At 35.7% G+C, this 22,557-nt stretch overlaps 1 protein-coding gene across 1 annotated transcript in view; it reads right to left on the bottom strand.

Annotated features, from left to right (window-relative positions):
• The window catches only part of LOC149075934 (receptor-type tyrosine-protein phosphatase kappa-like), a 193,151-nt gene that overhangs the window by 9,466 nt on the left and 161,128 nt on the right, over positions 1–22,557 (bottom strand). The window contains exons 10-16 of the mRNA XM_089243447.1: positions 18,983–19,132; positions 17,931–18,030; positions 14,983–15,059; positions 11,884–12,015; positions 5,134–5,262; positions 2,318–2,505; positions 1,115–1,250 (exon numbers count right to left, since the gene is read on the bottom strand). Coding sequence (XP_089099573.1) covers positions 1,115–1,250; positions 2,318–2,505; positions 5,134–5,262; positions 11,884–12,015; positions 14,983–15,059; positions 17,931–18,030; positions 18,983–19,132 — 912 coding nt within the window. The remainder of the gene's footprint in view (positions 1–1,114; positions 1,251–2,317; positions 2,506–5,133; positions 5,263–11,883; positions 12,016–14,982; positions 15,060–17,930; positions 18,031–18,982; positions 19,133–22,557) is intronic.

Raw genomic sequence — 22,557 nt, 5'->3', positions numbered from 1 at the left:
CGATCTTCAAATAGACTTAATAATATGTATTCATTTCCGTTACCTCATAAAACACTTGAAAAAACATTTTACTTATCTTATCCCAAAATTCCACAATATATTACCATCAGAAATCACTCACAATACTAACTGATCATCCTTTAAAAAATGTGTCAAGCAATGCATGTTCTCACTTGATGGTATAGAAATTTTATTCCAATGTTTTTCTGTTGCTCATGTAATTGTTAAATAATGTAACAGTTTATACGTAATTTGATTACATGCTTCATCTAGTTGTTTTTGCTTTGATTCCAACATCCAAAAAATGTATATTTTTAGATGCAGCACGTAGAACTGTTTTTAAATGGCCTCCTCTGTTGCCATGCATTTTTATTTTTATATGAATTTTTTAGTTGAATATTCTGTTTTCCATACTAATATTTTTACTAGCATTTACCAGAATGGGTCATTTTTTCGATTGATTCTTTGGTAAATTTTTCTCATTTCCTTTTCTTGTGTGTACTGTTATATAATAACAATAAATTTGATTTAAAAAAAATATCTATCAAGATATTAAATATATAAAACAGCAACTTATCACTGCGTTGGGAAGCATTCATTGGCTAAAAGTTGCTGACATTAGAGACTGTACACAAATAGTAGATTGAACTCAACCATTTTAGTTTTCTATTCACCGTAAATTACACAATTACATTTTTTGGCGATTATTTAAACAGTTACAGAAAATTTACAACTCTGGCCTCTATTTACGTTTCGCAATTTGTGCACCGCACCCTCAATCATTGGCGATAAATGCTGAAAACGTCAAAGTTAAATCTTTGTTGCTATTGCATTTGAAAATATTTTTTGTGTGTAAATGAATCCTCAGAGTCGCATTTACATTTCCATTAATTTGAATTCGTTTAGCCCCTACATAAAAAATATTTTATGTATAAGAGCCCTTAGAGAATTTAAGACATTTTGAATAACCGCACGTCGTTTGAAAACGTGAAACTTTTAAATTGAAAGTATGGTTCTATAGTCCCCGATTGCAGAGATATCCACTGTGTAAACAAATTTGGGGCAGTCTGTTATATCGCATGAATGTGAGCAAGAGAAGAGAAAAATATCTTACTATATTTTCCACAAGCTGAGGTCGATGTCTGCGTACTACTTTCACAGCAGTGAATACGTCCACTTCTTCATGTTCTATAGCTTGTTCGATGGCTATACTGGCTGCACAGTACACCCCTGTCCTGCTTCTGCCATTGCTGGAGGATATAAGATGACGTTAGAAGCAACGAAAATCGCTTCGAAATAGCATTGCATATTGTTACTCGCTATCAGACACAATGAAAACACAGGGGGATTCATGAAGAAATATAAAGCTTCCAGATGCTGTAAAAAAATCAATAGTTGAAGACGGGTCATAACTGTGCTTCATAAAGTCAGTGGTTGGCAGTGTGCATCGCGGCTCCTTGATGCGTCGGCAATTATTGACATGGGCATCGTGGTGAACTGGAAATATTAATGCGTGCCTGTTCGGGGCTTCAGAGGATTCTTTGTTAGACTATTCTGCGCAACCGTGTATCACCATTAACCAAGGCAAGGGAGCCGTGTGCAACAGAAGTTTCAGAATCCACTGCATTAGGTAGATATACTCATGAAGGTTTGTGTTCCGCTACTTACAAGGAAAGTGGACCCTTTCTTTCATAGGAAAGTGGACCCTTTCTTTCATAGGAAAGTGGACCCTTTCTTTCATAGGAAAGTGGACCCTTTCTTTCATAGGAAAGTGACACATAGGCGACAGCCTAAGTGATTAGTCGACCAAAATAGCAACACCTGCAGCGGGGTGCTTTTTTCACGAGAAGACTGCCACAGAACGTGCCCCCTTTTTTGATTTAAGTCTTTGATGATTCCATAGTTGTAGGACGACAGTGATGGCCCTAATTTTCTAATGGACAGAAAATGGTGTAGCGCAGATTACTTTTTGCTCAATTTCATGAGCTCGAAACGCCTTCTCCACTGCAGGCATCAACATTTAGACTGACTAGTTGCATGACACACGGCCATCACCCACGTTTTAGTCAATATCACACAAGAAATATCTCTATTGTGGTATTGCGTTATTTCTCTCAGTAGCGGGACACAAACTTTAATGAGTACATCTACCTAAGGGATTGGAGTTGTCGTCTGTGTCTTCCGCAGAGCTAGGTACTGTTCTACAGCACCTGCAAACTGTACACTTCTTTATGAATCACCCCGTATAATCCAATTATTTCCATGATAAGAAGCATATATCAATGTTGTGATTGCAATTATGTTTCTAGTTAGATACCTCGAAACGAGTAGAACTGGCCCATATGCTGTCCTCTGACGCCACCTTTCGACCATATTCATAAGCTCCACTAAAGAATTAGTCGAAGTGGGAACCTTGTGCCCAAGTGGCCAACACGTCATAAAAAACAGCTGAGTTGTTTTAGGCTCGGCTTTTACTCCGGACATGAGCTCCGTAAGAGAAACGACCTGAAAAATTTCAGTGTCATTCAATTTGGAAAATTTCACATGGTCATTGATTAAAACTACGAGTATTATTAATCTGAGGGAGCTATACACTGAAATAATGTAAAAAAAAAACAGTAGAGAGTTTAATTGGAGTAGAGCAGTAGTACTGCTCTACTCCAATTAAATAGAAATGAAATGAATTCGGGCTCTGACTCAGGGAAATGTCTCCTGGATAGAGTGGTATCTAGGAGGTTTTGTGCCCAGGGCCCGTTGGTTAACCTGTCAAGAAACCACTTACCGGCTTCGAAAATTTTAAAAGCCAAAAGTTTTGTTATTTAGGAATATTTATCAAGTATTTTTAAATTCTAAATAGGTCCACGGGCTACGAAGTTGATCGGTTTGTTGATTTTGTGTCGTGGCTAAAAGAAGTCAAGAACTCCGATTTTACAAATAGTTATTGACTCATGAATTAATACATGTTCCAGCTTCCATTTTACTCACGCATTTCTCTTCCTAATTCCTCCTATGAGTGTCTGAGGCAGAGCATGATTTTTATTCAGACGATTCAATCTAGCGTTGTTTGTGTGTCTTTGAATAGCTGAGGCTTCTCGCGTATATTTATTATTTATTTATTCTCCGGAGCTGTCAAGTATTGAATGGACTGAAAATCTAGGAGATACCTCGGAAACATGTCGACAACAAACTCTCAAAGGAGAGGATCTTTTCCCGGGGAGAGAAAACTCCTTGAAAAGCTTGCATGCAAATGAGTGAAATGTTAGGCACGTAGCGACACACCAAAACACGAAAAGAATGCAGTGTTATAAAACTATATTTTAGATATTATGGCAACTATTTCATGAGCCCCAGGGTTGAAAAAAAACAAAATCAACAAAACAAAATGTTTCGTAGTGCCGCCACTCCACAACCCGTTGTGCCCCTGCAAAGGTTTACCCAGAATAAGCCCCTGACCGAACCCCACATCTTCAGTTCGAAACTTTTTAAGCAGTAAAAGATTTCATTCTTCAAACATATATTTTGCACAAAATGCTAAAAAATCACTTCTGAATAGTTATAACTTAATTATTTTTATACAAGATGTCTCAGAAGGACTCCCAAACTTTTTGAAATCACATAACTTGGAAATAGTGGTAGATAGAAAGATGAAACAAGTTGTTCGTTTAATGGGCTGGCCTAGAATTTCAAATTGACGGTTTGTGGAATTAGTTGTAATTTCGGCTAATAGATAGCGTCACAGTGTTGATGCCACCCACGTCCTTTAAACAGTGGGTGATATCATTCTTCGCAATCATGAGTTAAATTACGAAAGGATGCATTCGAAATTGTCACTTTGCCTAGCAATCGCACGACGAAAGTGAATAGCGGAATTCGAATCCACTTTCCTGCAATGGATGCGTATGCCTCACAGTTGAGTTGCTCATGCTGATTCAGCGTCTGAGGTAAACAATGACTTTCAAATGGCCCCAAAGAAACAAGTAGTGTAGTAGAATGACTGTGGCGCCATCTGCAAGTTAAAATTGTAAATAATTTCACGAACCGCTGCATTTAAAATTCCAGACCTGCCCATCAAACATACCTTGAGTTTCCAAGTTGTCATTTCCGAGTTAAGAATCCTTTCTGAAACGACCCGTATGTGTACGTCGTGTGATAATTATAGTGATAGGAACTGAGAAGCACCCAGGCTCTGTGACACTAGGCGATGTAAGCGCATTGTTCCTGAGGGAAGGAAGATCCATGTGCCTCCGGGAAACCTAACGATTTATTGTAAACTGAACAGAAAACATATATATACATGGGATAGACCATTCATTCACATCGCCAGTAAAAAAGTATAAGATAAATTGATGACTGCAAGAATGGTGTGATAGAGGTAATAAATCCCCTAAATCTTCATAACCGGGAATAGATATCGATAATTTTGATGGCACTAGTTGTGCGATAATGATTACGTAATTTTTTTCCCTAGGATTGTGTTTTTGTTTATTTTTTTTAAATCAGAAATAAACGTCTTTGAAAACGTAAACACACCACGGCGGATAGGCTAGAGCAAAATACGGTAATTACTATCATTGAGAACTAACTCTGTTAATCATTTCCTCTTGAAGAGTTACTTACAGAAATGTTTCAATTTTATGCACTTTTTCCCAATAAAAAGGAAAGATGTTATCGGAACACTCAATTTCTACTTATCGGAGGTTTTACGGAGATACGTACATACTATTCTATGGGTTTTCTAGAGGATATTCGAAATACAATCGACAAACCTACAGCTTTTCTCTCTTCGAATTTCAGGTTTATTTATTTTTCACATTCCCAAAACGAATTCCTGTGTGAAAACTTTTCCTTGTGGATGAATGCTTCATTTATTTTGGTGAAAAGAAAGAAATCACTACACACATACATATATATTTTATCCCATTGAAATTGTGTTTTCTCTGAAAGTGCGGGTAAAAAACTATCGCAATTTATTTATTTATCTACTTCGGTTTTTCTCCTGTGTAGAGAAAGAGGATTTTCTTTTTGTCCACACACACATCAGACGAAATAAGAAGAGAACTGCGGAGAACGAATTTCTAAGCTTAACGACTATTAATACTTTAAAGGATAACAAGGGGAAAAAGAGTATTTTACCTTCTTAAGTATTCTGAAAATCCAAGTCTTGATGTTGGGATAACTTCCGAAGGATACTGTCTCGATAGTGAATACTGGTCCGAATTTCTTCCTCTTCTCTTTTTCAGATGGATAGAACTGAGGATAATTCTGTAAGAGCAACAAGATTTCGTTTTGTAACTGTGGTAAATATTTGTTCAGTAGACACAATATATACAGGATGATTACTTGAGTCTCTTGGCCGCAATTTACTGGCGAACCATTGGTTCTTAAGGCATACTTCGAGATAGAAAAGGTATCCAAATAACGTGTAAACATCAGATACATCATTCATACTTTCATGTTACAAGGCGTTGTACAGTTAAATTAAAAGAAAACAAAAATATTATTAGAATATTTAAATCCTGAAGAAAAAGCGTGGTGGCAGGATTTCACTCGAAGCAGGCGACTGCGTATCTTAAAGAGTTGACTGCGTAGTAGGTTACGGTAAATGTGATAAATTGGTTATTATGCATAGTAATCTGATTTATTATTATATTTATATCACATTTTTTTTTCACAGTAACACGTACATAACTGGGATATATTTTTGTTTTATAAATGTAATTATTTAATTATTATGTTTTATAACGTTCAATATATACTTACTAAAAATAAATATGATAAAAAATAGATGAGTGAAATTATTTTTTATTTATACTTTGCTTGATGCGTTTAATATGGAAGTAATATCTTTGACATTACCGTACTTTTGTTTTTGCTCGCATTTGTGAGTGGTCATTGGATTTAGCAGGTCTAGTTGCCACTGGCCAGTAGGGAAATTTCTTACTTTTCACCTCTACCTCTCAGGGATGCAACGATATATTTTCTAGAGATCATCTTGATGCAAACTAATATCATTAGCGTGATACAAAACTTGATATATTTAGTATCAACAAACAAATATCGTTGCATCATAATCAAATAAAATCACACTTGAGATTTTTTCAGTGTTATAAGTATTTCTCATTTTGCTTCAAGACTTCGCTTCAATATTGTAAGCATTGGAGTACACTAAAAGAAAAGGTCCTCGAGTCGAGATTATGATGTATTTTTGCAGTAAAAACAATCCCCTCCCCAGGAAGAAAAAAAAAAAAGGAGTTGACTCCCCCCCCCTTTTTCTTTGAAAAAATCTTGCGTACGCTACTGTGATTGCAAGTTATTTCAATTATATTCCTGGATCAAGATCTCGTAGAGTTTTCAGAATACATTGCTCCTGCTGTTGAAAAAAAATGCTAGTAACTAGATACTAATCCGTTCTATGACATCTTGCATTCATTATGAAGTCTAGTTATATCCTAGATAGATATAAAAACTATAGGTATTTATTCAGGAGAAAAACACATCCCGACAATAAGTTCCAAGAGGTTTTTTAGTACATAATTGCACGTTTGAATACGTATTTTCAGCACATTTGGTACGCAGACATTCAGAGACGCATCGGTATAAGCGGGACCTCACAGCCTAAGGAGAAATAATCTTCCAAAGACGAACTTCTCAATCATCATTCCACTCTAGTTCGTTCTGAATGTTAGAGGAAAAGAAATCAGAATAACGTAATTCAAAAGAAGCTAGAGTTTTCCATTAAAATTTAACAGTCGGGAACCAAATTCAGCGGATTTTGATGAGTAGAATAGTTTTTTCTAAAAGCAATATATCGATTCAAAACACCAAGCATATAATTAAAAGTCTGAAATAAATCTCAATTTCCAAGGGGGGAAAAATATTTCTCTCCACGGAATCATGTCACGCGCTAATTCAACCTTGATATCTTTTGTAGAAGATAATTTATGCATCTCGCCAGAAGTTCGATTTTTCGCTCATTATTCGGATATTCTCAATGGATCAAACATCCGTACGGATGATAATGAATTTGCCTTTCATGTATTACTTCTTTTTTTTGTTTCCAACAGAACGAAGCGATGATTATATTCCTAACGCCCATCTACTTCACGGGCATTAACAAATTAATTTGATTTGACAGCTTAATTGGAAAGAGTCCCTCGGGTTCCACCGAACCAACTCACGAAGATTAATGTTTGAATAGAGACGCTAATTTTTTTTTTGTTCTTATTATTGCAGTGTTGATGTAAGAATTTTTGTTTTTCCTTCTTTGCCCCTCGACGGTATGATTTATTCGAGGGGGGTCAATAAAATAACACGTGGGTCAAATAAAAATTGAAATTAGTTATTGTAGCCACTAAAATCGGATGTAGTCTGGGCTAAAAAAACAACTTCATAATTTATTGTTGGTTTTATCTCATCTGTGATAGTCAGGAAGAAAATGAAATTCGATTATAAACGCAAAATTTTTCTTTGGATAGTTTTTTGTGTATGTTGGTATGCATATGATCTGATTATGCGATGTTTATCCGTAGTTAAGTAGATGAATCAATCCCGTGAAAAGTCTCACCACAGACCATACAACGATACATCTATTACATAACTTCATTCGAAATTTGAAACTTAGATGGCAGCACTAACTTTAACCTCCTTAAGGGGGTCGGTGTGCACGCAAATTTTCCAAAAATTTTTTTTTTTCGATTTTCAAATACTATGAAATTTTCTGCGTATAACTGTGTTCAAGTTTTTGTTCTGCTTTTACTAGAAATATTTTAATATAAACTGCCGGCAGACATTATACACGCTAATGTTTTCCACTATAAAATGTTCTTTGTTAAAAAGTTTTTTGTTAGATAAGGAACATTTTTTCTTACATCACTCATTCAAATGCCATGAAACTTTATGTGCTCCTTAAAACTATGGTGTTACATACGTTAACACGAAGATTTTCTAATAAAATTATTTTTAAAAAATTTATGGCTCCAAATAAGGGTAAATTTTGGTGGTTTTTGAAAAAGTTGCACGTTATTAAAGTTAAAATTCGAGAAAAAAAACCTAACAATTAAAATCCTAAAAACTCGCATTGAATAAAAATATCCGTAGTATTTGAAGAAAAAAATTTAGTGCACAAAGTGAACAGAAAGTTTTCATACGTTCTTTTGAACGATGAAAATTTTCCCCATAGGAAAGCATTAAGCCAAGATCGTGCACAAACCTCCCCGCACTTAACGTGCAGCTCGTCGATATGAGAGAAATACATTCGAGCTCTCTCTCCCCCTTCCTTGGAGTCTCAGAATCCCTTCTAGCCAACTCATCAGCCAATTCATTGCCTAATGAAAAAATGGTCAGGCGAAGATAAACTCTACTGCCTGCAGTACCAGAAATAGCAGCCCAACACTTCTAAACAGTAAGAGACTTCTGGAGAGATGAGCCACCAGAACAACAGCCTGACAAAGGCTTTTAAATGTACTTCACTACTTCCAGAATCACGTCGAGATTTCTCATATAAGTAATTCACTTGAAATATGGGTTTCCATTCTGCGTTTGAGGGAGGATCGATATCTTCTCATGGAAAAAAAAAAGACCCTCGAAACGAGAGAAATCATCGTAAATTCTGAAATTTTTCCCTTTTACGCCGCAGTTTAGATAGTTATTCAATGTCTAAACCAGAGTGGCCAACATTCTTCCGGCAAACGGGGTTCCTCTAAACTGCCTCAGGAAGAGCTTGATCAATAGACAAAACTGTTTTCCTCAAAACAAGTTAAATGAAGTACTTAGGAATCTTTCTTTCAAAGCGTAAGCTAGTGAAGTTCATGGGTAATTTCAAGTTAGAAGTTCGATATTTATTTTGGCGCACATGTGTGTTTAAGTTTAAATGATGTGGTTTCTAACTCACACAAGGATCTTCAAAAGAATTTTCACTGAAATCTCAGAAGTTTGTTGGGCCAAGCCTTTTTGCTGTAGCAGATGCGATTAAATGGTAGAATGCCATCGTACAGGGTGTCTTATGAATTCGTAAATAGTTTAAAATTCATAAAAATTGAAGGAATCGGTGTATTTCAATGCGGTTTGAGAATTCTCAGGAGGAGGGAGGGGGGATTTTCTTTTAATTGCAGAAATTTTTTTCTCCAAAGTTTTGACGATAGAGGTCCAGGTAAACCAATGCAGGTACAATGCAGGTACAAAAATGCAGGTACAATCACTTCCACCGGATTGGTGGAAGTGATTGTACCTGCATTTTTTCTTCGATTTCTTTTTTGTCCGAAACGTTCGTAAAAGCTTCTGCCGGTGATTAGTGGCCGGGACAAAACACTTTTATCAATAATGCTTCATCCACCGACGTCAACATCACAATGAAAATCTTATGAAAGTCCCAGTAACAAGAATATTCAAAAATGAACTGTTAATCGTACACCCTTCATTTTAAGGGACTCTGATTTACATATTTCCAGTGATTTGTTTTCAGTGAAACGCCATCTATCGACAAAAATTTGAACTAATTTCGTTTTGTACCAAACAAAAAACCAGTTTCGTGTGTGAGAATAACTTCGCAAAACGCATTCAAATATACCAATTTCTTCAATTTTTATGAATTTTTTTAACTACAGTAAAAGTCTGTTATAACGAGTGATTTGCAAGTGATTGAAAAGTGCTAATGTTACAAAAAAAAAACAACCGCTTATAACGAAAAGTCCGTTATAAAGCCAATTTTTTAATGATGGGAATTTTCTAATCAATCTTCTGAACAAAATTTTATTCTAAAAAAATTGGGGATAGTAACAGTTTTCCTCATGAATGACATAGAAAAGAGACGCCGCAGAAGTTCTAGCGAAAAAAGGCTGGTCTCTGAAGGTATAGGAAACATAGAAAAAGAAATGGCAGTTCAGAAGGAATGACACTGACGTGTCAGTGGCCATTTCATCTACGACTCAGCTGAGAAGAGCGAGCCGAGGAATGAGCTGAATCCCGATAACAAGGCTGTCAATTTGTCACGTTTGGAGTTTTCAGGAAAAAGAAGTTTTTTTAGGGAATCTACGAAGAATAAGAATCCTTCTTATATCAACAGGCAGTAGTTGCTTGCAAAAGTTTCATTTCGGATTTTGAAGTCCTTGTAGATAAAATATAGTCCACGCCTCTTTCTGCGAAGACATCGGGACTCGGGGTTTCTGATAATAATAATAACAGAATGATAATTATATCCGAAAAAGTCACGTTTGAAATACGGTGGCCATACATCCCGTTTGGCTACACCAGATGTGTGGTAAACGGAAATTGATAAAACGGGACAACTGTCCCATCACACACGGTTGCAAAATGATTATTATGGTTAGGATTTCTATGACTTGGCATATATGTTATGTATTTTGCATGTTTCGCTATTTTTATGCGATAGAGCATTTTTTTCAGGATTTCCATTAATTTTGAGTTTTTTTTTCATTATTTCCAGTAATTTTTAGGCTTTTTTTCATGATTTTCAGTAATTTTAGTGCATTTTGCATCATCTTCAGAATTTAAGGCATATTTTCATATTTTTAGAAGTATTATTTCATATATCCTCATAAAAATTAAGAGGGATTTTTTTCCCTCAATTTCTCCCTTAATCAGCTTCATTTCCTGCATTTGGCGATATTAACAATAATTGATAATTTTACTTTACGTTTGTTACCTTACATCGTTTTTGGCAATGATTGGTGATTCTTCGGCAATGTTAGCAACTTTTTTGCCATACCTTCAGCATCGTTTTGGCAATGATTTCTGATTTTTACGCGATATTAGCAACTAGTGGCAATTTTATTTGTATACCTTTGGCATCATTTTTTGCAATTAACATTTGGAATTTTTGACCATTGGCATTTTTGACAATAATTGGCGATTTCCCTTAATTTCCTGTATTTTTCTAGAGAAAAAGATGGTAATTTAAAAAAGAATATTTTTAGGTTTAAACTGGCGTATTTTAAATTTTTTAGGGCATAAATGCATTTTTTGTGGTTTTCGGTCATAAAATAAGAGCTCTAATAATTAATGATTGTTCCATTTTTTTCAAATTTTATTCTAAAATTGGACTTTTTTTTTAAATTTAAGCTAAAATTTTTTCAATTCAGACATTGTGAGCAGTTAGAATAAATTGTCTAACGTGTATTGCGAATCACGCGATGCTGTTTATAAATAATGTTTAGGGTACGTTCAATACATTCCATTCAGAAAATCTCTCGAAAAAAAAGTTATTAGGATCTGGTCAACTGAAAGAAACTGATAAAGAACTGAACGGAAACTTTTTCGTCCAACATTTTTGCCTTCACTATAGGAAGGCCATAGCAAAAGCAGCTCCACGTGTACGTGCATCGCAGCGAATACTACAGAACGATTACGACATTAAGTACAGAAATGTTTTCAACAAGGAAAGGGGAGGGGTGAAGACCTTCTAGCCTCCTACGTAGTCTTACAGTGTAATAACTTAATGAGAAAAAATAAGTTTGGTTAAACACAGAATTCGCAAAAAAAAAAAAAAACTTTCTACGGAAAAAGATAGCATTATCGGAAGTCCTGATAATAAACTATAAACGAATTTTTCCCATGTTAGGATATTCATCTGTTCCGTTCTTCGCAAAAGTGATAACAATACCAGAACGATAACATTATCCGTTATTTTAATAAGCAGCACCGACTGTAATACAGGAAAGTGAGTGTAACGTGAGACCGAGGTTTTAAATTTATCGAGAGATTTAGTTTAAATACGGTTACACAGTCTTCAAGAGAAGATCAGAAATTATGATTTTTTTGTACGAGGTATATCTATGCATATTTCTGTGCGTAATACACTCTCAAATATTCACAAATATCAGAATTGTATGCTCATGCAGAATATGAAAAAATTAATTTTCTGCTTACGCTAGAAACAGGATGATCGCAGAGCACGACTATAGAATTACAGTCGTGGTCGTAGACCAGAGACCAGAAATCGGGAACAGTATGCTGCATTGGCCATTCCGTCACTATGAATTCTTTGGATCTGAGGTAGCCCTTCCAGTGCGGAAAAAAAGTAAAAAAATTAAATAATTTTTTACGCATGCATATAAGGAGGAATATATATACAGGGTGCATAACAAACAGGGGGTATGGCATTGTACTGGAGAGCCATTGATCCTAGAGGTATACTTCTTATTATGAAAAAAGGTTCCAAATAACGTTTAGTACTCAGATACGTCATTCACGTTTCAAGGGGTTATGAAGTTATTAAGATAAAAAAAAAATATAACTTTTAAAATATATAACTTAAACTGAAAATTAACTTTGCGGGTAAAACAGAAAAACCGTGCAAACGGAAAAAACTTGCAACAGTAGTATAGGTAACAAGAGCAATGCAACAATGGGACAGGTAACAATAAAATTGCAACAATGGTACAGGTAACAATAAAATTGCAACAATGGTACAGGTAACAATAAAATTGCAACAATGGTACAGGTAACAATAATCTCGTGACAATGGTACAGGCAACAAGGACCTTGCAACAATGGTACAGGTAACAAAGAACTTGCAACAATGGTACGGGTAACAAGGGCATTGCAACAATAGCACATGTAACAAGGGTGGGGGAGGGCTTGCAACAATAGTATAGATGAATGGCTCTCCAGCTTTGGAATCCTGCGGCCCGGAAAATGATTTTTTTTATCACACACTCGCACATACACATATTTAATACAGTAAAACCTTTCTTTAGCGGACATCAACGGGATAAAAAATTCGTCCGTAAAAGAGGGGGGGGGGTGGCCGTTAATCAGGGGTTTGAAATACATAGTTTTATTATACAATGGGAAATTGTTATTTGGCTATAAACGAGGGGGTGAACACATCTGAGAGTGGTGTCTATTAAGAGGATTTTTTTTACTGTACTAGTTAATACTAGTATTAAATATGAAATAATTTTTATTTTCGGAAAAAGATATATTCCGATATCTCTAGAGAAAAATTTAAATCATATAATTATGATTGATCTAGTTATTATCAAATTTTTAATTTCTCTAATGACATATTTCAACCTATTTTTTTTCCCCGATAACATTCTTGGCTACGCATTCAATGAATATACATCACGTAAATCTCATGTCGTAAATCTGATATTTTTTTGGCTTTAGAAAAGCAAAAAAAAAAAAATCTTTGAATGTTAGCCAATAACCATTAAAATATTTTTCATTCCTCTACGGAGAGAGGTCATCTTCCAATTCTTTTTTACATGAAAAAAACGGGACCCCAATAAATCACACAAAAACTTCCTATTTATTAAACTTTCAAGCCAAGTTGTGTCGCAACGAAAGTCTAGACGAAGCACAACATTCATGTGAAACATGAGCGGGAGAGTCAGACCAAAATCAAATAGTAGACATCTATCTTCAAATTTCTTGCTTTTTTATATATATATATGACATACACGGTATACAGGGTGCCCTGCAAGTACTAATGCGGCCTTTATATCATCGACCCTTCGTCGTAGAGGTATAGTTTCAGTTTAAGAATTGCTCAAAAGGCGTTCGAAAACTACCATGTACCAGTTTTGAGAGTGAAAATATACAGTGTGTCACAAAATAAGAGACCTTAATTTTTATACGGTCCTCTTGTCCTCTAACTTGCAATTAGAAAGTTTTTTGAAGGTTTTTAACAACAGGAGGATGCGAAGATATGTTTAGGAAAAAGAGAAGAAATTCAACTGCCTTTGCGGTGAATCGAATCCACGTCCTATGACTTTCCGGGTGAAAGCCTTAGACCACTAGACTACAGAGGCAACGAATATCTCGATCTCGGAGCTCGTGTGCACTGAACGGGACCGTACATGGACGGTCGGACCTAACTTAGGCCGAAGCTCACAATTGCTGACAATGCCACCAGATGGCGACTTATCCAAGGATGATGGTACTCAAGTTGAATATTCGTCTTTTTCCTAAATATATCTTCGCATCAGCTGTTAAAAACTTCCATACGGATAGCGGAGAGTGACATCATCCTCGTCAAGTTATATAAGATATTCAGTCATATTTTTTGACAATTACAGGATTTTCGCAACTTTGAATATAATACAATATTATCCTGAATCATTGGTGACAAATGCTGAAAACTTCAAATATCTCAGTTAATATTGCATAAGATGTAATTTTTTGTAAATGACTTCTCAGAGCCACGTTTAAATTTTATTAATTAGAAGTTTTAGCATAAATTTTTTTTTTATGTATACGGTCCTTTTGGGAACTAATGACATTTTGAGTAACTATACGTTATTTGAAATTTTTTTAAAATTTAAAGTATATTTCTATAGCCAATGGTTGTAGAGATATCCACTGTACTAACAATTTGGGACAGCCTGTGTATAGTTACACTTCTCCAAAGATTTATTAAATTTTATTAGTTATATGCAGCTATTCCGGTAACTACGATAAAAGTCGAAGGAATTCAGAATTTAATTTATATTGAGTTCAGCGACTTCACAGCGTATATATCAGTTGGGAAAGTCTCTGAAATATATCATGTGTAAGTCGTTTTATTTTATTTTTCAGATTCCATCTATAGATAAAAATAGAATTCTGGAATACTATCGCCAGAGGTTTTTCTTCACGGGAGATTTTTTAATGGTCTTCTCCAAGGGAAGAACATCTTCATCCAACTCCGGGGGCGGAATCTTGTTCAGATGAATTCGCCAGATTAAAAAGAGATTCCGATAAAAATTGTTTCTGTGGAAACTAAATCGGAGTAAAAAGGCCAAAAAATAAAACTCCAAAACGGCTTAAAGGTAAAATACAGAAGAAATTTCTTCCCGAATGGGAAATGTCAAAGAGAAGAGAAATTTTTTTCCTTTTTAAACTTTAAATTTTTTTGTGAAATTCTTAAGAAAGCTATGAAAGATCTCTGATAAATAATACTAAAAAAAAAAAAAATAAAAGAATTCTAAAATAATGAATTATTTTATATATATAGAGAGAGAATAATGTGTAAGTACTTACATCCACAAAGACAGCGTTGATATAGTCGGTGCTGTCGTTGTTCTGGAAAGACGACAGATACGGCCTGAAGTTATCCGCTGTAGGAAAAAAAACCCAAAGGAATTGAAAAATTATTGGCTATTCTGCTTTATTACTCTTTTATAGGATGATCATCAGATGAAGTTCCTGAACATTTATCTCCATTTTTCCTTAAGCTTGCACTGTAATCTTTCGTATAAACTATTTCAAAGCACGCATATAAATTACCTGACAGCTTATGTATAGACTATTTTTAGGTTCGGGAAAAGTCGAGGGTATTCTGAGAAACGCATTTTAAGATTGTTTTGTCTTGTATTTTGGTATTTATTTGATGAAGTTTCAGATAGCGATGAAGATAATCCTTCAAAAATGGGCTGCAGGAACTAAACGCGGATGCCAAAATAAAGGGTGCCCGGAAGAAAGGTGTCTAAAAGTAATGGTTTTAGTGAGAGAACCACACACATGATTTCTTAGCAACCCATCAAGTTTAAGTTAAGTAATCAAGTTAAATGTGTGTGAGCACCATTAATGACTCTACTGATGGTCAAAAGATACTCGATTTTTTGCCAAGTATTTAGTTTCATTTGAGGTGTTTGAATGTTTCAGAGATATGCAGTTGATACAGATGTGGCAGGGTCCACATTCTGCTCAGTTCGTACACAATGTTTAACCTTCATCACTGATTTAAATTCAGTTAGTCTGACCACACACTGAACTTCATGTTGTGTCGGACACATTCTACTATTGCCATTAAATCAACTTCGGAAAAATTCCTCTCTGAGAAACTTCTAACGAATTGGTGCCTGTCGATATGCGCCATGTATGCCTTGCCGTGTGTACCTAACATGAAGTTTTATTTCTGAGGAATGCCTTTTTCATGTGTACCTGTTTTTCAAATTCGGAAGCAAGCAACTCGGCAGATCATTTTGCCTGTACCACGTACTAAGCCCAAATTTTAAATGCCTGATTGCGTGTAGCGTCTGTGCTCTCCGTGAAGAGATTTTTTTTACAAATAGAACATCAGCTCATATTTGCACCTTGAAGTTGAAAAAGCACAGCAAACAAATTTCAACCAACCACGGCGCTGGCAGTAAGTGCAAATGCGTCTCAAAACAGCTATCGACAGTGTACTTGCGTTACCTTGATAGAAAACTTGAATAAAAAACATATTGAAGCAATCCCCTATCGATGGTGCAGCACTTTCGCAACTAAGTATATGTGGTTCTCTATTGGTACAAACCAATAATTTTAGACACCTTGTATATAAAAAATCAAAACACACAGAGTGAGCACAAAATAAGTTGACCTGCTCAGAACATTCTGTGCCAATGTTCATCAGAACCAATTGTTCGATCAACTTTGTACTTATACCATTTGAAAATATTGAGCTCAACAATTTTGCAGTAAAAAAAATTAGTCGTCACAAAATCACTCGATTTAGGGCGTGTCTGTCACTATACCGAAAATGGAAACAGAATATTAAAAAAAAACCCACATAATTGTAATTTCACATTCTAACATCAGTTGTTTCAGTGAATCGTGTGATTTGTAGGTGAAGAACTACATGCTCAATAAGGGACTGCTGTTGAGCATCCTTCATGAGAGGTGGAATAAAAACCACTGTTGAAGTTAGAGTACCATCAAGTTTTGGATCATGTCACGGTATCCAGTCACTGAACGCGACTGAGGAACACTAATAGTAATTGGTTCGAAAAATTAACATCTCATAAAAGTCTGAAGTCAATTCCTCATTAAGATGAACTGATCCCATAAAAGTATGTTATAAAGGACCAAATCGATCTATCGATCAATTTTGTTATAACCGAATCGTCAAGTTAAATATTTATTTATTTGTGTTTGAGAAAATTTATCGACCTGACTATCGATTATAGGTCTAATATGTTCTCAACAGGCAAACTTTATTTATATCCTGAATATAATCCAGTTTTTATTATTTACAGCATATGCCATATACCAATAGACTGAGATGACTAAATATCCGCTTATTATTCTACTGCACTCATAAAATTATATATACATAATTTATTTTCTGTGTGTGTGCATACTCTCTATACAAATCTACAATTTTAGACCGATTGTCACCAAATTTTGCATATATACCAAACAGGACCCGGATCGAACAATAGTATGCTTTAAAAGTTTGCCAGAGCTGGACAAATGCCTTAAATGGGCAGGAAACTGTCAGACAGCAATGGTTCCTGTGCCTCAACAATAACTTTTGGAATGTTCACTTTGGTTATCGTGGTTCCCTAACAACGAGTTTCAGACATGCATATGCCTTTACAATGGTTTGTCACTTCTTTAATGCCGCCAGTATATGTATAGTAGCTTATTTCTTTATAATAGTTCGTCACTTTTTCAATCCTCCTAGTAATTGAAGAAAACCCGGACAAAGCGACGAGTATTATAGCTAGTGAGATATAATTTTAATACAATTTTGTAAGAGTTTACCATAAGTTAAAAAGTAGCATATAAAAAAATGAATGCTACGTTCGATCAACTATATATATTTTTTTCATGGTACATCAATAGCATTTCCGAGCAATTAAGAACTTATCTAAATCGTTTTTAGATAGTTATTTTTCTCGACGATATTTAACGAAAAAATATGAAAAAGAGCGCTTCTCTTCTCTTCCAGAAAACGATTCGTATTTAAGATGAAATAGATGGCGAGAGTCCAAAGATAAAATGAAAGAAATGTTTGTCACAATAAGATAATATCTCGAGTGATTCAGAAAAGCGGATATTTTTCGAAACATTTGCAATGATAAATTGAGAACATGTCATTATATATCACATATAAGAAATCTCACATAATATCACATATTATATCACATATAAGAAAAAAAAAAAAAAGGCAAATTTCATCAGATTTAGATCGAGGGCGGAGAAAAATAAACGGAACTTACGCGGAACTGTGGAAATTGTCCTGTTCTTGTCCCGATTCTCTAACCGATGACCTCCGGCTCGATCTCCTATTGTGAACTTTGACGACATGCTGCATATTTTCTGTCAACATAAAATATTTTTGCCAATGAATTTTAATTACAAAATAATAATACAGTTAGCATTTCAAATTAAGAGATTAATTCGTTCCCGAAAGTTACTCGCATCTAAAAGAAAATTCTTTTGCACAAAATAATGGAGATGAATTTCTCCGGGCTTTCATAACAGTAATTCTCGTATAAAAATTAATTATCACGATTCAGTATATTATAATTACAATAAAAGTAGTATCGTTTACAAGAGCGTTGGTCTGCTTCGACACGTTCAAAATGTCTGAGATTCCTTATGTTAACCCTTATGGTTCACCCCCCATAAAAACGTATTGGAATTTTTTGTTTTATAGAAAATACGGATGTAAATGTATGCTGTTAGCATATTTTTAATTGGAAACAATACATCAACAGAGAAATTTAATTTGTCACAGTGGACTTTTTCAATTGGGTAAAATAAGTAATTAAGGGTAAAATATACAGTTTGCCCTGATTTCAATATTATCTAGAAACAGGTAAAATCTTGCTCAGCAAAGTTGGGTTGTTGTTTCCTTTATAATGTTATTTCCGATTCCTTCAATTTGACAGGATTTTATAAATCTTTGAGCACGTAGAATTTTAGCAGCTCCTACAAAATGACAACAAGAAATATACCCTCTCGCTGAATGAAAAAGTTTTGAATTTACATAGCCGCATTTTGTATTGAATTGTGCCGACTTTGTCTCGTGTGTTTTATGCTCGCAAGTTCATTATTATCTCATATGTTGCTTCAAGAATATTTGTTTTCCTCAAATTATTTACAAGTAGGGAACCGCCGTACAGATAAATGTGCAGGGTAATCAATCATTGGGTGATGTCACAGGGTGATCCTTGTTTTTCGACACGCTAATGTTGCGCAACTAATCTTACGCAGAAATATCAAATTTATTATTGAAAATACTTGATAAATGTTCTTTGTCGCTTACGTCGTATTCTCTTTGATATTCGTTCTGTCCCGTCAAGGGACTCTTCACGGATTTCTCCTTCATCCTTTGTGAGATGTCTTTCACCGGAAACCAAGTCTGTCCGCTTATTTGGGCTTCTTCTAAAGCTTCGTACATGAACTTGTATTGATTCTGGAAACAAAATGGTTCTGCATGAAATCAGATATATAAACTACTGTATAACATTATTTAAAACAACATAGATCACCTTAGTCACTTGATCACCAATTATAAGTAAGATAAATAATTTTTTTTAAAGTAAAATTACTTAGACCTAAATTTAATAATCTTAAACATTACAACATTACCCAAAAGTTATTACATTACCTTAATTAAAAGTTAATTAATTAAAGTTAAATTAATTAAAAGTTATTATCAACATTACCTTAAACTTACAACATTACCCAAAAGATCAGATATCAGCTTTTTCCAGACCCAAAAAACTTTCTGGTTATGAAAAGACCGGAGGTACCGGGATTGTGAAAAATGTATATAAGCAACTATATATAGTGTAAATAATTAGACCAACTGCAAAATATCAAATTTTGTAGATAATATATATTTAATCAAATAATCATAATTAACTGCATTTAATAACATATAATCGCACTTATTAATATGATATATAGTTGACGCTAAATATAAAAATGAGAGTAGGTAATATATGCATTATGATGAATGATTAATGTTAAAAGAATAGCATTAATTATAACTTAATGACGTCCTAACAGGCTGATGAAGTGACATTCTGTCACTGCCCTGTTGAGTGACACTTTCTGCTTTCTATTTCTCCTCCAGCCTACTTAAGCTTTCTTTTCCCCCTAGATTAATAACCCAATATGGGTAATATTAAACTCTAAGTAGTTTAAAAATAAAACATATACAACCATGGCGAAAATAGCACTACTAGTCCAGGATGGCTAAGAAATGACTCAGGGGTATGCACTGATTGCCAATTTCAGTCGGAACCCACAGGCCACTATGTCATATTTAGGATTTAGGATAGGCACTGTAATAGAGATATTAGTAGCTTTCCTTAACTTCAGCCATTTGTGTGTGTGTGTGCTGAAATTAAGGGAGGCTACTAATGCCTCCATTCCACCGCCTCACGTCACAGTGTGTGACATAAGGAAGGTAGGGTCGTGTCTCCAGTGGTGTAGATGATAACGCAATTGCTCGGTTTGCAAGAGATCCCTGGTTCGATTCCCGGTAGAGACCAAATGACTTCTTTCCGCGAGTTCACTTCGACATAACATCCATAAAGTACATAGTACCAAAAAAGCTGAAGCGTACTGAATCATGTACAGCGTATATACACTGCTGGCCACCGTAAATGCAACACCCTGAAGGAAGCATGCAAATAATATGAAATTTACAACATGCATTAGCGGAGGTGAGATATGCAAATGATTAGGATTTCAGCGCAGACGCACATCACGCGCGCCTGTGGCGCCACTTCAAAGCGCTATTTAAGGCTTGGAGATTTCGACGATTTGAAGTACGGCAATTGTGTTTTTCTTGTGTTTTTTTCAAAAAAACGATCAATTATGCCTCGTAGAAAACAGCGATCATCTTTTGATCAAGTATCCGAGTTCGACAGAGGAAGGATAATGGCCTACCGAGATTGTGGATTATCTTTCAGGGAAATCGGTAGTCGTGTTGGACGAAACCAAACAACTGTAATGCGAATATGTGATCGTTGGATGCAGGAGGGTACGACGGACCGACGTGTTCGATCGCATCCACCTCAGTGCACCACTTCACGTGATGACAGGCGTATTGTGCGTATGGCAGTGACGGATCGCTCAGCCACATCATGAACCATAGCACAGCACATTCAGTCTGTACCGCATCATCCAGTGTCTGCGCGTACCATTCGACGCCGTTTACAGCAGAGTGGTCTGTCCGCAAGACGTCCATTGCTTCGTCTACCCTTGACGCAGAACCACAGACGTCTCCGCCGCCAATGGTGCGATGAAAGAAGGATGTGGACGGCACAATGGAATGAAATTGTCTTTACTGACGAGTCACGCTTCTGTCTGCAACACCACGATGGTCGGATTCGAGTCTGGAGACACCGTGGAGAGAGGATGCTGAACAGCTGCGTTATGCACCGCCACACTGGTCCTGCACCGGGTATTATGGTATGGGGTGGTATTGGATATCACTCTCGCACTCCTCTAGTACGCATTGCCGGTACTTTAAAAAGCCAGCGCTACATCTCCGAGGTGTTGGAGCCAGTTGTCCTTCCTTACCTTCAGGACTTGCCCACAGCCATATTTCAACAGGATAATGCGCGACCACACGTGGCACGCATTGTCCAAAGGTTCTTCGTCAATCGCCAGATTGAATTGCTTCCCTGGCCAGCTCGCTCTCCGGATCTTTCGCCGATAGAAAACATGTGGTCCATGGTTGCTCAACGATTGACCCAGATTACATCCCCAGCTGCCACACCAGATCAATTTTGGCAACGCGTGGAAGCTGCTTGGTCTGCTGTACCCCAAAAACACATCCAAAGTCTCTTTGAATCAATGCCGAGGTGTGTGGCAGCGGTGATCTCCAACAATGGTGGCTACTCTGGCTACTGATTTTGGCAGGAACCACACTTCACAGAAGTCTATAAATTTAATCATTTGATGCTTGGTCAACATGTTATCTACAAAATAAATATTGTTGCGATATCTCTTGTCTTTCCTGGTGTTGCAATTTGGGTGGCCAGCAGTGTAGTTTATATTGCTTTCGAAGACATTCAGACATTCGATGAAACACCTAGAATAGATAATTAGGTTTATACAGGATGTCCTGTAAGTCCTTGTTCGGCCTCTATCTCATCAACCGTTCGTCGTAGAGGTATGGTTTTTAATTTGAAAAATGGCTCAAAATGTGTTCAAGAATCACTTTATACCAGTTTTGAGAGAGAAAATACAATGTGTCCCGAAATAAGAATTTTAACTTTTTAAACGGTCCCCGTGTCCACTAACTTCCAATTAGAATGTTTTTTCCCTTTCTCTATTGAGGCCAACAAAAAAAAATGTTCCACCTTTCTAAGAGAGAATTCGCCGAGATATTTGAATTCCGAAGTCAGAGAAAAGTTTGAAAGAGCAGCATCAACTAATGGACAACGCTTCTTTCCCTCATTTATGCTGTTCTTTCTGAACTATTCTCCAATTTCTGAATTTGACTATCTCAACGAATATTGCTCTTAGAAACATGGGATTTTTTTTGTTGGCCTCAAGAGAGCTCTAGGGCAACTTTCTAATTAGAAGTTGGAGAGCAGGGGGAAACCGTATAAAAACACTATATTTTTACTGATACAGAAGGATTTTTGAACACATTTTGAGCACGCTTCAAGTTAAAAACATACCTCCACGACAAACGGTTGATGAGGCCGAATTATGACTTACAGGACACCCTGTATAATGCGTGAGCGAATTTAAGATTTTTAGTTTTTCAATATTGAACTTCGACATTAATTTTAAATATGAAATTGCCACGAATTTTCAATTCGATTATTTCCACTAAAGTGAACAGATTCCATTCATTAAGCATAGATCAAA

Source organism: Pholcus phalangioides, unplaced genomic scaffold (genome assembly GCF_987345545.1).
Source record: "Pholcus phalangioides strain wild (caught in Gottingen) unplaced genomic scaffold, Ppha-v1.0 ptg000015l_1, whole genome shotgun sequence".
In the NCBI taxonomy this organism is placed as follows: Eukaryota; Metazoa; Arthropoda; class Arachnida; order Araneae; family Pholcidae; genus Pholcus; species Pholcus phalangioides.
This window is presented reverse-complemented; position numbering and strand designations above follow the sequence as displayed.